At 45.2% G+C, this 15882-nt stretch overlaps 1 protein-coding gene across 1 annotated transcript in view; it reads right to left on the bottom strand.

The window, feature by feature from the left end:
• SKP2 (S-phase kinase associated protein 2) overlaps window positions 1-14370 on the bottom strand; it is an 85477-nt gene extending 71107 nt beyond the window's left edge. The window contains exon 1 of the mRNA XM_069627132.1: window positions 14201-14370. Coding sequence (XP_069483233.1) covers window positions 14201-14208 — 8 coding nt within the window. The 5' untranslated portion in view covers window positions 14209-14370. The remainder of the gene's footprint in view (window positions 1-14200) is intronic.
• Between the last annotated feature and the right edge of the window lie 1512 nt (window positions 14371-15882).

The raw sequence follows: 15882 nt of genomic DNA, 5'->3' as shown, positions 1-15882 counted from the left end.
AGCTGAGCACCAAGTGGGACACGGCAATGGCAGACTTGCGGACAGCCCTGGAAGGCAAAATCGATGCGGTCGGGACTGAACTTATCCTGTTACGGCAAGATGTCAGGGGGCTGGCGGATAGAACAAGTGGGCTGGAGAGTGCCGTAAAGACCAATACTGATGTCAGCACAACTAACGCAAAGAAAGTTCATGTGCTCAAACAGCAGGTTGCTAACCTTGAAAATCGGGTGGAAGCCGAGGGAAGAGCGAGGAGAAATAACATACGGATGGTCGGCCTGCCGGAGGGGGGAGGAGGGTCAAGACCCTACAAACTATGTGGAAAACATGATCCTACAAGAAATAGGAGCAGATAAGCTTTCGCATGGATTCACAGTAGAGCGGGCGCACCGAGCCTTGATGAGGAAATCGCGACCTGGGGCTCCGCCGCGACCTATCATCGCGAGGATCTTGAACTACAGAGATAGGGAGAAGATCCTAGAATGTTTTCGTAAAGGTGGGACAATACAGAGAGCATCCGCCAACATTACAGCATACCCGGACTATACGATGCTAGTGCAGAGACTGAGACACAGCTACGTGGCCGTCAAGCGGAGGCTGCGAACAGCAGGCATCAAGTACATGCTCCTGTACCCGGAAAAGCTGAAGGTGCTACATAAAGGCAGTGCGCTGTTTTTTGACACTCCCGAAGAGGTGGTAACGTGGCTGGATCTGCAGGGTTGCCGGGAACAAGAAGTGGACCGTGACCGGCAGGAACAGGATGGCTAAAAAACTGGTGCCGCGGACATTGGGGATACCGGATTATACCGGGAAACAAGACTAGTTGAACACTGGATAGCATTCGGGCCCCGTGCCCGTCATGGACTGGAATATACTAGGTAAATTGTAATTGGAAGCAGCATAAAGTTAACACAATGCGTAATACATTTGGAAATAAGAGCAATAGGATGGAGGCAACTCACCCCCGAAATACTAATAGTTAAGTGGCCATTAGGGCGACTTTACCCTACTGAGCCCTGAGCGTAAGTTTGTGCTAGACGGGGCTAGATGTGGGGGTGCCTGTGATCCAGGGATGGAGCTAGGCAACAGTTGGGGGGGTGTTGTTGGGGAAGGGTTGGGAGAGGGAAGTTTGGTTTGTACATAGTTTTGGGGAGTTTAAGTTTAAATATGAGCCTACATGGAAGAGTTGAAGGGTTGTATCTGCATAGCATGACCGGGAGGGTTCGGTTGGGAATGAGGGAGGAAGATATCAGAGCGCTATGGGAGATCTCAGGATAGTGACGTGGAATGTCAGGGGACTTAACAGTTATATGAAGAGGAATAAAGTCATGCTGTATTTGAAAAGGCAAAAGATAGATGTTGCACTGTTGCAGGAGAAACTGCAGCTAGTTGGGAAAAAATGGAAAGGGATTGTGGTGGGTTCGTCGTACTCTGCTTACGCCAGGGGAGTGCTTGTCTGGGTAGCACCTCATGTCCCGTTCCAGCTACTGCAGGAAATGGCGGAAACTGATGGGAGGATGGTTATATTGAGAGGGCTGTTCGAGAATAAAGAGGTATGCATCGTGAATACGTATGCCCCTAACCATAACACGGCGGCATACTTCAGGACTCTGTGCACTAACCTTAGTATGTGTGTGGGAAGCGTGGTTATTTGGGGCGGGGATTTCAATTGTGTAATGAACCCCAAAGGTGGATAGATCTGACAACAGGATTGATAGGCCCACCCCAGCGGCCAAAGCATTGCAGGTGTTACTAGATGATTTCGGCTTGGTAGACGTATGGAGAACAAAACATCCCAGCGATAGGCAATATTCGCATTATTCTGCCCCGCAGCAGCTACACACGAGACTGGACCATGTCTTTGCCACGCCGAATGTGGTGGCAGAGAGCACTGAAATGGAATATAAGGCGAGGGTCCTCTCGGATCACTCGCCCCTGATCCTTGGGTGGCAATACTGCCCCCCGAGGGCGGGGATCCCGACGTGGAGGCACTCAAAGATCCGGTCTTTCGTGAGGACATAAGGGATGAGAACATTAACTATTTTGAGACGAATACTGGTAATGTTGACTCGGCGGGTACACTATGGGAAGCTTTTAAGGTGGTGATGCGGGGGGGCAGCCATAGCTAAGTCAAAGGGCCTGCAAGGTGGGGTTCTGGCTGACCTTCAAAGAGTTGAAGACGAACTAAAAAGGACATTAGAATGTGACAGTGTGGACACCGAGCTAGTACTTAAACTACAACAGCAATGTGTGGAACATTGGGAAAGGCTCTGTAACCTCAATTATAAAAAGTATGTAGAAAGACAGCACGCGGGAGGAGATAAAACGGGTAGGCTTTTAGCGTGGCTGTACAAGAGTGAGACCCCTAGACCCCCGATTAGGACAATAATTAGAGAAGATGGCGATGTAGTGGACACTCAAGAAGGAGTTAACAGGGAATTTACGGATTATTATAGGGTGCTATACGGAGACAAGGAGGGGAGTAGTCAAGAGGAGATAACCGAAACACTAGAAGATATAGGATTACCTAAGATAAGTGATGAGGAGAGGGAAGAGCTTGATGCACCAATTGCCCTGGAGGAGCTGAGGGAGGTTGTGAAGCAGTTGCCCACCAGTAAGACCCCAGGAGCAGACGGGTTCCCTAGTGAATTTTACAAAGTATATAGAGAAGAAGTGCTATCCCCATTGCTAGACATGCTTAACAAAGCGTTTGAGATAGGAAGTTTGCCGGAGCCACTCAGAGAGGCGATCATAATACCGCTTCCTAAGCCCAACAAACCGGGGTATAGCTGTAGCTCCTACAGGCCTTTGTCGATGCTGAACCAGGACAGCAAGATACTGACGGCTGTCCTGGCAAACAGATTGCGGAGAGTAATTAGTAAATTAATCCACCCGGATCAAACGGGCTATGTCCCAAACAGGAATATAACCCATAGTCATAGGAGACTCCACCGTGTGATCGAATGGGCAGATAGAAAAGAAGGCGAAATGGCGATTGTATCCCTAGACGCAGTTAAAGCTTTTGACTCAGTTAAGTGGCCATGGCTGCTGGCAGCCCTGGGAGGCTACGGAGTAGGGCCGGGTTATATCAGGTGGGCGAAAATGCTATACAGTGGTCCCCTATGCTTTACATCCTAGCCCTGGAGCCCCTAGCAATATACCTCAGGCAACAATACGATATGGTAGGTATTGAGGTTGGGGAGGAGCGGCATATAATATCCTTATATGCGGATGATTTATTATTATACTTGAAATACCCAGAGGAGAATCTTCAATATATCCTTGAAGTGATGGAAAAATATGCGGGCTTGTCCGGCATAGCGGTAAATCCTCAAAAATCCAGTATATTCTCCCTCAAAAATCCAGTATATTCCCCCTAGGTAGCTATAAGGGGACCCCGGAGGAAAGGTTGCCGGTTTTACAGATACCATGGGTGATTGGTTCTTTCCGTTACCTTGGCATAGATGTGTATCACACCGCAGAAGAGGAACATAAGCACAACACCGTGGTACCTGTTGAGAAAATCCAGAAATGCATGAAGTTTTGGGAGAAGTTGCCCCTAGCTATGATGGGACGGGGGGCAATGCTTAAGATGATGGTCCTACCTAGGCTTTTATATTATTTTAACAATATCCCACATATGATACCCAAGGAGTTCTTCGTTAAACTGAATAGTGTGTGCAGGGACTTCCTATGGCATGGTACCCGGAATAGAGTACCGCTATGGAAGTTGCAGAACTTCTATGCAAAGGGAGGTATCAGGCTGCCCAATTTTGAGGTCTACTACATAGCAAGTCAATTACAATATGTGGCCAATTGGCTCTCCAACGAAGTGACCCCTGAACATAGGTTGTTTGGGCGGGTTTGTACCCCATTCTACTTAAGGGAAATGATATGGTTGCCTGAAACAGATATGAAGGTGCGCCCTAAAATGATGATGATGTTGGGTTGGAAAATGTGGCGTTGAGCGTGTCGGATGATGGAGGACCCATTCCCGTGCTCCCCGCAAGTACCGCGGGTCGCATTAGCAGGAGGGGACAAGCAGCTGAGGGTGATTATCAGAACCTACTGGGAATCGGTGGGACTGGTAACGTTGGGCGACATCTGGCAAGAGGGGACCATTAGAGATTTCGAAGAACTTGGGGAGGAGGTGGGAGTACACACTGGCCAATATGTTACATACCATAGAATGGTCCAGAAAATTCGGAAAACGTGGCCTGAAACAGTGTTAGCAGAGGAACCAGATGCTACTGTTGGGGTAATATATGACATATCGGAAGGGGGGCATGAGATTCCTAGATTGTACGAGATGGTGATGTCCAAGGTGGGGAAAGAATTGACACATTTGAGACTTAATTGGGAGGAGGAGGTGGGGGCCCCGATGGGAGATGGGGTGTGGGAACGCGCCCTTGGATATCACAAAAAAGTGTCAAGAAACGCCAGACTTAAACAAATACAGCTGTACATAACACAGAGCATACATGAACCCTCTGAAGATATCCAAGTTCCGGAACGCAGGGCGACAGGCGTGCCCTAAGTGCGACATGGAACACATGTTTTGGTCATGCCCAGTAATCAAAGGTTTCTGGGGTGAAGTGGCACAAAAATTAGCAACAAAAGGGGTGACGCTTGTCATAGATACGGCTTGGGCCTGCTTGCTGGGAGGGTTCCCCAGACCACGGAAACTTAAACATGTTGAGAAACTTGGCATATGTGTTAGCAAAACGGAGGATCGCCATGGGATGGAAGAAGTGCCACAAGCCACGGGTGGAGGTATGGTGGAGGGAGTTACAGAAATGGGCGGATGCTGAAACGGTAGTATGGCAGGAGGCGAGCAGCATGAGTGGGGAGAAAGAAGTGGGTAGCTTGATGGCATGGAAACTTAATAGCGGAACGAGAAGTACAAATAGGCTCATAATGGAGGGTGGGACTTGGGGAGCAGTGGCAAACTGGAAATACAAATGGTGTTTACTGGAATTGTTGTAAATTACACTGCGTGTTGGGTTTGTTTGTATTGTTGTTTGGTTTGAATAAAATTAATAAACTAAAAAGTGACATCGCTAGACAAGAAACAAAAGGATAAAGTCGACCTTATGGAGGCTGCCATAGAACGCACCAAATGGATGCGTCACAACATGACAGTCAGGCCTGATCCTATGACCAACGCAACACACAGACTAATAGAAAAGAGATCAAAGATGCAGCAAATTACTAGGACACAAGCGAAAAATGACACCTACAAAAAGCCTCCCATCGCTGAGAAAGAACAGCTTAACTCTAACCAACAAAATGGCAACGAAGCAAGTTGCAACAATGATTGTTGCAACTCCAACAGAGACTCCAGACTTGCAGCGTGTCATTATGAAAGTCACTGAGAAAGTCTTGACGATTGAAGAATCACGCTATTTACCGACAGACGACCCAGAGCAAGTCATTCCAAGTGTCAAGACAAACACGAACACGAGCACCAATCAATCTCTACCAGACATGGGCTTGCAAAATCTGACTAGCAAAATATCCTTTGGAATATTCCGAGGAGAGGGAAACGATAAAAGCCCCAGTCAGATACATCCAAAAACTAGGGGTAAAACCGAAGGCAAAAGTTTCCAAAGTGAGGCTCGAACCGATGGCAAAGAGAACACGTACCAACGAGGCAAAAAAAAATTCACAAGGAACATCTCGACTCAACCGCTAATCAGCATATTCAAACGAGCAGAAAAAAAAAGGAAAACCTCAAATGAATACACAAATGATAACCAACCGAAAACGGTGTCCGCACCACACAAAAAAAGATTGAGAGATGAGTTAAACGATGTAGAAGATGCATCCTCTGAATCTTCCATCGATCTCTGATCTCTCAACGTATTCCGTTGAACATGGTGATGAGGAATCCGCAATAACAGACGAAGAAAACATAACTCTTCCAAACAGTGTAAAACTGATGCACGAAAAAATGTACAAAGATGACAACAGATGATGCCAAACGGGGTGGCACTGGAAGCCGGAACAGCATGGGCACCCATACAATGTGAGAAGGATAAACTGGCAGTGACAGTGACCTGCCCAAAAGGCAAAACTGAACAGACCACAGACTCTGCCCTCAAATCTAAATTCGAGACAGACAATGGCTCAAAAGCTGAAATGCTCAAGACAGAATAAAGATACACTGCATCATTCTTCCGAGCTACCAAAAAGTAATATGTGGAAATTACAAGTTGAAAACATCTTAAATGAGCAAAATGAAGTGAATCTAAATCGTTGCAACATCATTAAGCTTTTACATAGCATTCCGATGTTACGCACAATAGAATCTGATGACATTGCAGTGGTCAAATATATATCAGAAGAGTGACTAGACTGGGTCACCCTCCACCTCAAGTCGAAGCTCATTGCGAAGCAATTACTTGATGCTAAAGAAGATCTGATGTTTTTCGGCTTCGACGTGCAGCATCTTGAAAAGATCCTAACATCTCGAAGCAGTTAGAAAATGAGCCCTCCCGTCCATGGGAACAACGAACAAAAACGAGAAGAACAGAGGGACCAGTTAAGGGCTTCTCTTTCCTCTGCTCCAAATGGTACTTCAAGCTCACGATGGAAATCTCAAGTACATAAAATTAATGACCACTAGGATAAGATCAGTGACAAGATCTTTACCCACCACCTGGTGTCATGGAACACAAGAGGCTTTGCTCACTTATTTCAAGAAAAATGGCCTAAACTAGATCAGTGTTCGATATCGTGCCTACAAGAAACCTGGATGCGGGCGCTACCGGCAAGCGATGGATACACAATCTTGTTCAATGCAGCGGGCAAAAACATGTTCAGCCGCCCTTTCGCTGGGTTGATCACTATGATCAGAAATAACCTAAATTGGATCATATCAAGAACTGAAAAATCTGAAAATGTTCACTCAAGCAACCATGCTACAACTTCCTGAGACCAGCGACAGCCCCAGGTGCCATTTACTAATAATCAACGTCTACAGGAATCCAGCAATGATTTACCAAAATAAACTGGTATCAGCAGTTACCGTTTCGATCGACGAGAGTCTAATTTCTTTTGACGATGCTGCAATCACTGTATGCAGTGATCAGAATTATTCATGGTTTAATGAGCGGAAAACACCCAGCAAAACAAACGGTCCGAAAGACACTCCTCAACCAATAGAGGCGTTCGTGGGGCGAAAGAGATGACGATCAGAGACTGTTTCATGCTGAATGGATGTATAAACGGCGATATTCCGGTTTTCGACCACATGGCATCAGAGTACTAGCTCAAAGACCCTTGATTACATTTGGGTGTCAAGTAATCTAAAAAGCAAAATCAAACCTGACAACGCTAAAAACCACAAGAAGCGACCATGATGCATTGCTGCTGACTTGGCATGGGACTTTGAAGACGAGTTCCGACGTTAAATATACTGGACCCATAGCTACCAATTACTCTGGAACAAGGTTAAGAATCAATGCTAAACAATTTAGCACCTTCACCGAAAAATACGTGGCACACAACTCTTCAGAAGCAATTATAAACTATAGCCCGCTGATGATGCAGTTTAGAGCTGGGAGAACAAACATCTAACAGACACTCCTTTAGCGCAACTTTATGTCAAGCAAAGAAACAATTGCGCAATGATTTAATGAAATTAAAAAGACACAAAAAGAAAAGAACTGTACTATTCAAATGAAAAAACTGCGTCTTCAATACCGAAATTGGCTCAAATCATTCAACATCATGCGCGATCAAGAACAAGCAGAAATGATGCTACAGCTCATTATACACAAAGACACCAGACTGCTATGGGAAATAAGTAACACAGGCTCAGTGAAAGCAGCATACGATATGGCAAATGGTGTAAAGGATGCAAGATGGGTCACCCATTTTACAGCCGTATTTGACATACAGAGCATGATAAGTCCAATAGCCGATCCTGGAAGAAACTGCAATTGGCATATTGTGGAATCTCCAGAAGACATAGAATGGGCCATTCAAAGACTAAATAACTCTAGAGCAGCCGGACCAGACGGCATCTCCAACGTAATGCTAAAAACAGACAGCAGTGAGCAAGATCTTACCCGGATCTTGGAGAACGTCAATTGCCGTACCTGTATTTAAGAAGGGAGACTGCAACGATCCGACGAATTATCGTCCAATCGCGCTCCTTGACACAATAGGTAAGGTTCGCAGCCTTCCTCCAAAAAAAACTGGCAGATTGGGCCGAGCACGCAAAGATGATTGATAAGCGTCAAACAGGTTTCACCAAAGGAGTCGGAGTCAAATTAAATCTGATTATCCTAAACACAATCAAGCTCGAAACCATGAAGAGCGATAGAAATGTGTTTCTCGCTTTTATAGACCTAAAACAGGCCTTTGACACAATCAATCGGCATTACTCTCATGGTCGTGTCCTCTGGAGCTGTTACACCATATCATGGCATTACATTCCAACAGTTCTTTCCGTGTAAGATTGAACTCACAAGGTGACCTTTCTGACGAAATCCATACAAAGAGGGGAGTCAAGCAAGGCTGCCCTCTAGCAGCATTACTGTTTGAACTCTTCATATCAGATCTTCCTATTGCTCTAACACAACCATGGACATTTCCTCCGAAGATAGTCATCACGTCTCTTCGGTCATATACGCAGACAATATTGTCTTGCTAGACAACACAAATTGGACTGCAAAGATCACTTGATGCGCTACAAAGGTATTGCGAGAAAAATTACCTAGTAATTAATACGAAGAAATCGAAGATCATGCCCATTGGCATCGGAGGAAAACCACGTAAAAAAAATTCACCTGGTACCTAAATCACGAAAAACTAGACTCAACAAGCTTCATTTGTTATTTAGGAGTTCAATTCAATATCTCAATACGTGAATGGCACTGGACTCAAGACTTACGTGCGCAAATGATGATGTTTGCCTTGCAAGGACTCAAACTTCACGCTGCATATGGTAAATTCACATTAACACCAATACTCTCCTTCTACCTGCAAAAAGTAGTGCCTGCCATTAACGTTTGGCAGTGAAGGGGGAATGGAATATACCAGCTGAAATTTGGTGTAAACTCGAGGTAAAATTTTGGTGCAAAGTCCTTCGTTTGCCACAGAACCTTTCAATAACAGTGAATCGACACAAACTGCGTGGCGCAAAACGAGAATGGTCCCAGCAGCTGGTCCATATGAAATCTTACAGAAAAGAACCAACGTTCATATGTCGGATTTAATAAGCAAATGGGAACAGAAACTCCGACATAATGCGCTGTGCCGATTTAAACAATGAGCTGGTATTAAAAATGCCTCCGAGAGCAAAAATAAAACCGAGAGGTTGGAATTGGATACAGAACAACGACAAGCGACAAAAGCTAATTTCCACACTAGATTTTGGAACTTCGTTGCATGGACTCGACGAAACACCCAAGTATCTGTCCAAATTCCCCTCTCGCAACCATCGAAACCATTTGATGAGACTGGGCTTCAACCTACAAAAGACCAAGGAAATACTGATACTGAAGCATGATCCGAAAACAGCAGACAATCAATGTAGACATTGCAACAAAGCTGTCGAATCAATTAAACATCTGATAACTGAATGTATAGCCATCACTGCTCAAAGGTCTTTGCATCTCGCAGACTTTGTGCCAAAAAACGACAATCTAGAGGAATGGTGGAGTTACTTAATCGCTGGAATAAACACGCTGTTGACTTGCGCAGTAATTAACTTCATGGACTCTATATTGTTAGAAAACTGAGGCATTGGATAGAGAGTATAGTAATTGGCATGGAGGACTATTAATTTTAGGAATCATGTAATAAAAAGTTTGTTTTTTCAAACTAAAATAAAAATAAAAAAAGAGAACCACTGGCTCCCATCACCCAGCCAGGGCCTCTAACTGTCTGCCTCTAGAACCTTCTCACACACATTCTCTTACTCACAGATAAACACTCTCATTCACAGCCAACAATCTATCTTACATCACCAGCTTCTGCATTCATCCCAAGCACGATATAACACATCTCCCTTCCTTCCAGATCTCACCACAACAAAGTAAATCACAACAGGATTATATTTGTGGGTGGTTGGTGATGAAAGATTGGCAATTGCTTAATCTATTACCTATCTAGGAACCATAGTCAACAGAAACCTTAATGATAATGCCCATTACATGATGGTACGAGCCAAGGTCAAGGTATGGGACTTTCTCTGCACCACCGCTACTTGCTTTCTATAAGCAAAGAGTGGTGCAGAATCCATGCTGAACTTGTCTTGGAAAGAAGTATGGGGACTTTTGGAAGGGTACTTCTGGCAAAAGGTGTTAAGACTGCCCAATTTATTGCCAGTAGCGGATATCCAATTTGAACTAGGGTTGCTATCTATGGAATCAATTGCAATGTGGAAAAATACCTCTCCATTTAGGAAATGCATGGTCATTGATAATTCACTCCCTTTTGATATACTGAGACACAGTGACGTGGCCTACTCGGTTGCGTGGTTTGGGATTTGGAAAGGGAAATGTATAGCCCATCATAGGTCTTGTGACATCTAATTAGAAATGTTGACCGGCAATCCGTCAAAGGTGAAAAAAAGACTGCAAGGCCCGGATTGGATCTCCACGCAGGACTCCAGAAAGAAATACAAGCTGACTATTATCTGACCGAGCGACAGAGTGCTAAATCAAATCCCTGGTAATCTACAAAAATGTCCATCAGCCTAGCATCTCAAGCTATTTATGCGATGTTGCCTTAATATCCTCCCAACAAGAGAGGTTCAATTGACTAGGAGGCAAATATTGAAGGAGGACTCATTTTGTAGATATTGTGAAGATAATGGGAGTGAAGGATAATTATTTCACTCGATTGTGACCTGTAAAGCTTTGGGAGAAACAAGGACCAGATCTCCGGAAGCTCACATAAAACAGAAAAGGATAGGTGGGATATGTTTTTAATTGGGGGGAAAACCATGTCTGGTCTTAGCCGGAATGAAATGTATTGAATGTATTTTTATGGATTTGAAGTATTCATGAATTGTAGATCTCCAATGACGATAATTTGTTTTGAATGATGAATGTTTTTGCTTATGCTGGATTTTAAGGACTTTTCTTGCTTGACCGGTTTGGAAATGGTGATGCTGGTTTCTAAAAGGTGTGCTTGATAAAACAAACAAAATAAAAAAAAAAAAAGAAGAACGCATGCCTCAAGATTAAGGAATTTACAAGTCAGGGTTTGCCTTGAACTGTTTCAAGAGTTGAAAGTATTTTACTGATGTATGAGTTCTATTAGTAATTGTCCATTTGGAATATGAATACAAAAGTTCTTATTTACCTTCGAATGTGTTCTGCCATTCCTAAAATTATATAGGGTTACTTTACTTACCTGTGACTTGGATCATCCTCTTCTGAATGGTAATACTGTTGGCTTCACCGAGTTATTTATTTCAGAGAATACTTTAAGTTCACCAACTGGGTTTTTGCTTTCCCTAACTTGCTGTATAGCCTTTCCAGATCATGTCTACCGTGAGTTTTACCTACCTGAATACCTGTGTGCCATTCTGAATAAGTGTACTGTTTGACCTACTCACCTTGTGCTGCTGTGTGCAATCCTAAAATAGTGTAGAGTTATTGATTACCTTCTTCTGTGTGTCACTGATCTAAAAAGCAACTGTGATAATTTCTTACATTAGTTCTTACTCACCTCGTAGAACTGAAGGTTATCATAAATGTAGTAATCGGTTCATACTGTGCCATGAATTTGTGTTCCACTATTCAGAAAAGTATCCTCTTAAAAGGGTTGTTCTACAATGTGATTTCTTAACTGAGCGGCACTGCATGACTGACGGGGTCTATCACCCATAAAATACTGACTGTATTCAAAAAGTATATATAACCTGGTTTTACTGCCCAAGAATAGCTGATTGCACTCTGAATGTGTTATAGGTTTACCCAACTATGAACTGCTATTTTTAATAAGGTAATACTTTGGTTTGTATCCCTTAAGTATTGAATTGTGTTTATATGTAATGTGAAAGTAGTTATTTATCCAAGCTTCACTGTGGCCTACTATTTAAATAAACCATTTATTTTTACAATACATAGTATTTCAATGGTTCTTTGGACCATGTGTATGCTACAATTTCTTTGTACCAAGCTACAGCCCTCTCTCCCTCCCAAGCCTGGCTGCTAAGTGCATGCTACCACATTCTCAGGTGGTACAGCCTTATACTAAGAGTGGAGCTTATGTCCTGCCTCAGATGTATAGTTTTATGAAGTCTTGGTAGGACTTTAGAAAATGTGTCCCAACAGGCATGTGCAAAAAAAAAGAGCTTTGTTCCAGTTCCTACTGGAGTACCTCACGACACGCCATTGCTCCACAGGGGTGGCACCCGCTGAGGCCCTTTTTCAAGGATTCCCTCAAGGTCTCATCCCCAACAATGGGTGTAGAATGTCTGGGACAACGAACAACAACAAAGTGCGAGATGATCTTCCCCTCACCTATGAGCCACGCCCACTCAAAGTTGTTGAAGTCAAGGGGTCCATGGTGACAGCCTCAGATGGTGTCGGAACCATCACCCGAAATTCTAACTTCCAGAAAACGGCAGGCTCTCCCAGCCCCAAAGAAGGACTTGTTCCCATGAGAGGTGCTGAGCAGGATACGAGAGGAAACCTGCACGACAGTGGACCCGATGACGATGACCAGCAGGGGCTGACGCAAAATGACACAGAGAGAGAGAGGACAGTGACCATGAGAATCTGGTAGTGCCCCCCAAAACCATTAGAGGAGAGAAGATATCTGACTCTGGAGTCCAGGTGCCGGCCGGCGTACCTGAAGGACTATGTAACAGATGAGTAACGTTATAATGCAGTTTGTTATGTATGCATTCAAATGTTTGTAGGTGTTTGTTGCCCAATTATGGAAAAGGAGGAGTGTAGTGTGGTGGCCCTCTAAGGCGTGATGAAGTGTGCCGTAATCACACGTAAGAAACAAGACGGCCCAGTGCCAGCACACAAACACTGCACGAGCGAGGACCATGAAACGAACAACTCAGTCTCTGTCTCTTTATTTGCAGGCCCTGCACCCTGGTACCGCCACAGTCCAAAGGGGACATAACAGTAATGACAATGGGGTGGTGGGGGAGAGGCGACACCCACTATTCAGCAGAACCACCTCATATACCAAACCAGACTCTGCAATATGTTCAGCCCACCCCTGCTAACATAAGTTGCCACTTCTCAAGCCGAGCATATATGGTATAAAATTTTAGGAACCGGGAAACATGACAATACACTATGGAATTAACTCCATGAGTAGAGCGCTCGCTTTGACATTCATGCAGAGCCTGCCAACGCAGGCTCAAATCCCGGCAGTGACAAACTCAGCCTTTCATCCATCGAGGTCAATAAATGATACCACACACTGTGGTTAATAATCATGTTTAAACACCTACACTGTACCTACCAATAAACTATGCACCACTGTTTAATATTGTACTAAGAACTTCCCCAGCTAATGGGTTTCATGTAACTGGATTGTAGCGCCCTGATTCCCGAGGGCGTGTGTGCAGTATATAAATGCAAAAAAAAAATAATAAATAATCAAATAAGCAGCGCTCAGATGCCTGAAGGTTCGTAGCGCTATATAAATGCGAATTATCATACTGTACCATTACGGTTTCCCACCTTCCGGATAGAGCCCCTCCTGTGTTGAGCGCCCGCCATCCGATATTTTATGTTCAGCAGATCACACCATGTAACATTTTGAAGTCCCATTACTGACATGCCAATCCCTAATACAATATAAATATTTGAAAGCACCCGACCCAAGCAGATCAGCCAGTACATTAACAGATCGCATCCCTAGCAAAGTACCCTGGAAAGTTTAGGACGTTTCCATCCGCGCAATATCAATCCTTTAAAATTAAGGCGCCCAATCGTCGGAAAAGCTCCCGGTGCAACATTAAGACGTTTGATCTTACCCCCCTTGTAATAAAGAAAGCCCTTCACTTGCAGATACGCCGGGATCGCATTAAGGAGCCCCGATGATTATTAAATCATACAAGCCCCGATCATAGGATCAGATCGTTCAACTTCAAGGATTATCGTATTCCGCAGAGCACCCAGTAAAAATTAAAGAGTGCAGACATGAGTCGATGGCGGGATCGGATCCCGCGCACACAATGCTCCCGCGCTCCAAAAGTCGACCGGCTTACCTCTGCATTTTTCCCTCCTTCCAATCGATAGTAGCAGTGATTAAATGCACACAGCGCACAATTAGCTAGGTACTGTTCACTTCCCGCTCCGAATCCCGATTCCCAAGCAAACAAACCAGCAACAACATTACATCCCGCCCATCCAGGGCATGTACGTGTGACCCCTCCCCAGCATAGTATTCGCGCCATGCTGGACCGCTACTACAGTAAGAGCGAACACAGCGGCCATCTTACGTTAGAATAATTTTTCTTCGAAAGCAATACTGTACTTTAGAATGGACGTCTTTTTGATTTATCCAGGCGTGTACGTGAGACGCCTCCCCAGCACACGATTCGCGCCAGCACACGATTCGCGCCATGCTGGACCGCTACTACAGTAAGAGCTAACACAGCGCCCATTTTACGTTAGAATAATTTTTTTTAGAAAACAATACTGTACTTCAGAATGGACGTCTTTTTTGATTCAGTGGGTTTTAGTAAAATCTGCAGTATAACTCATGTATCCGTTTCGCCCCACACTACATTTCATTTTCACGTTTTAGGATAGTTTTTGTTATGGCCAGTATGGTGCCTCAGGCCGCCTTGCATGGCTGCAAGACTGTGGGGATATCACTCGATCGCAGGAGCGTGTTCTCGTGAGATCGCACTTAACGAGATCTCGCGAGCCCACGCTCAGCTGGAAAACGTTTCCCGCCAGAGAGCTGGCAGCCCGCCAGATGAAGCGGTCGCACCACAGCGCTGCTCCTGATGAGGAGCCGAGAAGGCAAGAACTTCCAGCAGCCGTACAGCCCAGCTTCTAGGGTGTAACACCACAGCCACAGGAGGTTACCTGGGGGCCCTAGAAGCTTACAGCGTGCCACCCTAGTGCACCCACTTCCCTCAGTGACTCAACTGGGGAAGTCCTGAACTTAACTGAACTGTAAGTACGTGCTTGATGAGAACTTGGACATATACCAGTCCACACCAGTTGTTATTTAATAAAGTAGAGTAGATTCACTACAGCGTCCTGTCGTCCTTCAAGGCCACACATAATTGGCGACGAGGATACCAAAGACTCAACAGCCTCACCATGCAAGGCGCCACGCCGCCCCCTGCCTTTCTCCCGTCACCGGGGACACCAGCAATTCCATGGATGCAGTGGGAGCCCCTGTTCTCCACCTATCTGGAAGCGATAGGCGGCACGCGGTATGCCCCCGTGAGGAAGAAGGCGATGCTGTTAAATGCATTGGGGGTTGAAGGGCAGCGCATATTTGCAGGGTTGAAGGAGATACCTGCGGCCGATGATGACGACGACGACGTCTACAAGGAAGCGACCCGTCGCATTGTGAAGAGGTTCACCAATAAGGAGAACGTTGTACTGCACAGACTGAGGTTCTACACCCGCAAACAAGAAGGGAGCGAACCCGTGGATGACTACATCACAAGGATGAGGGAGCTGGCCTCTCTTTGCGCCTTTGGCGAAAACGCAGAACAGGTCATCTGCGACATGCTCGTTGTTCACACCAACTCCAGGAATGTGCAGGACAAGTTCATACAAGAAAAGGAGGTCACCCTTGACAAGGCCATCCAAATTGCTAGGGCGGAGGAGGAACCCTCCAGCAGACGCCAAGAGGCGGGAAGTCACCTGCCCGCGCCCGAACTTGCGGTGCTACAATGGAGAGGGCGCAGAGACAAGCAGTCCC

This window comes from Ambystoma mexicanum, chromosome 6p (assembly GCF_040938575.1).
Source record: "Ambystoma mexicanum isolate Mex_15411 chromosome 6p, UKY_AmexF1_1, whole genome shotgun sequence".
NCBI classification, from domain to species: domain Eukaryota; kingdom Metazoa; phylum Chordata; class Amphibia; order Caudata; family Ambystomatidae; genus Ambystoma; species Ambystoma mexicanum.
This window is presented reverse-complemented; position numbering and strand designations above follow the sequence as displayed.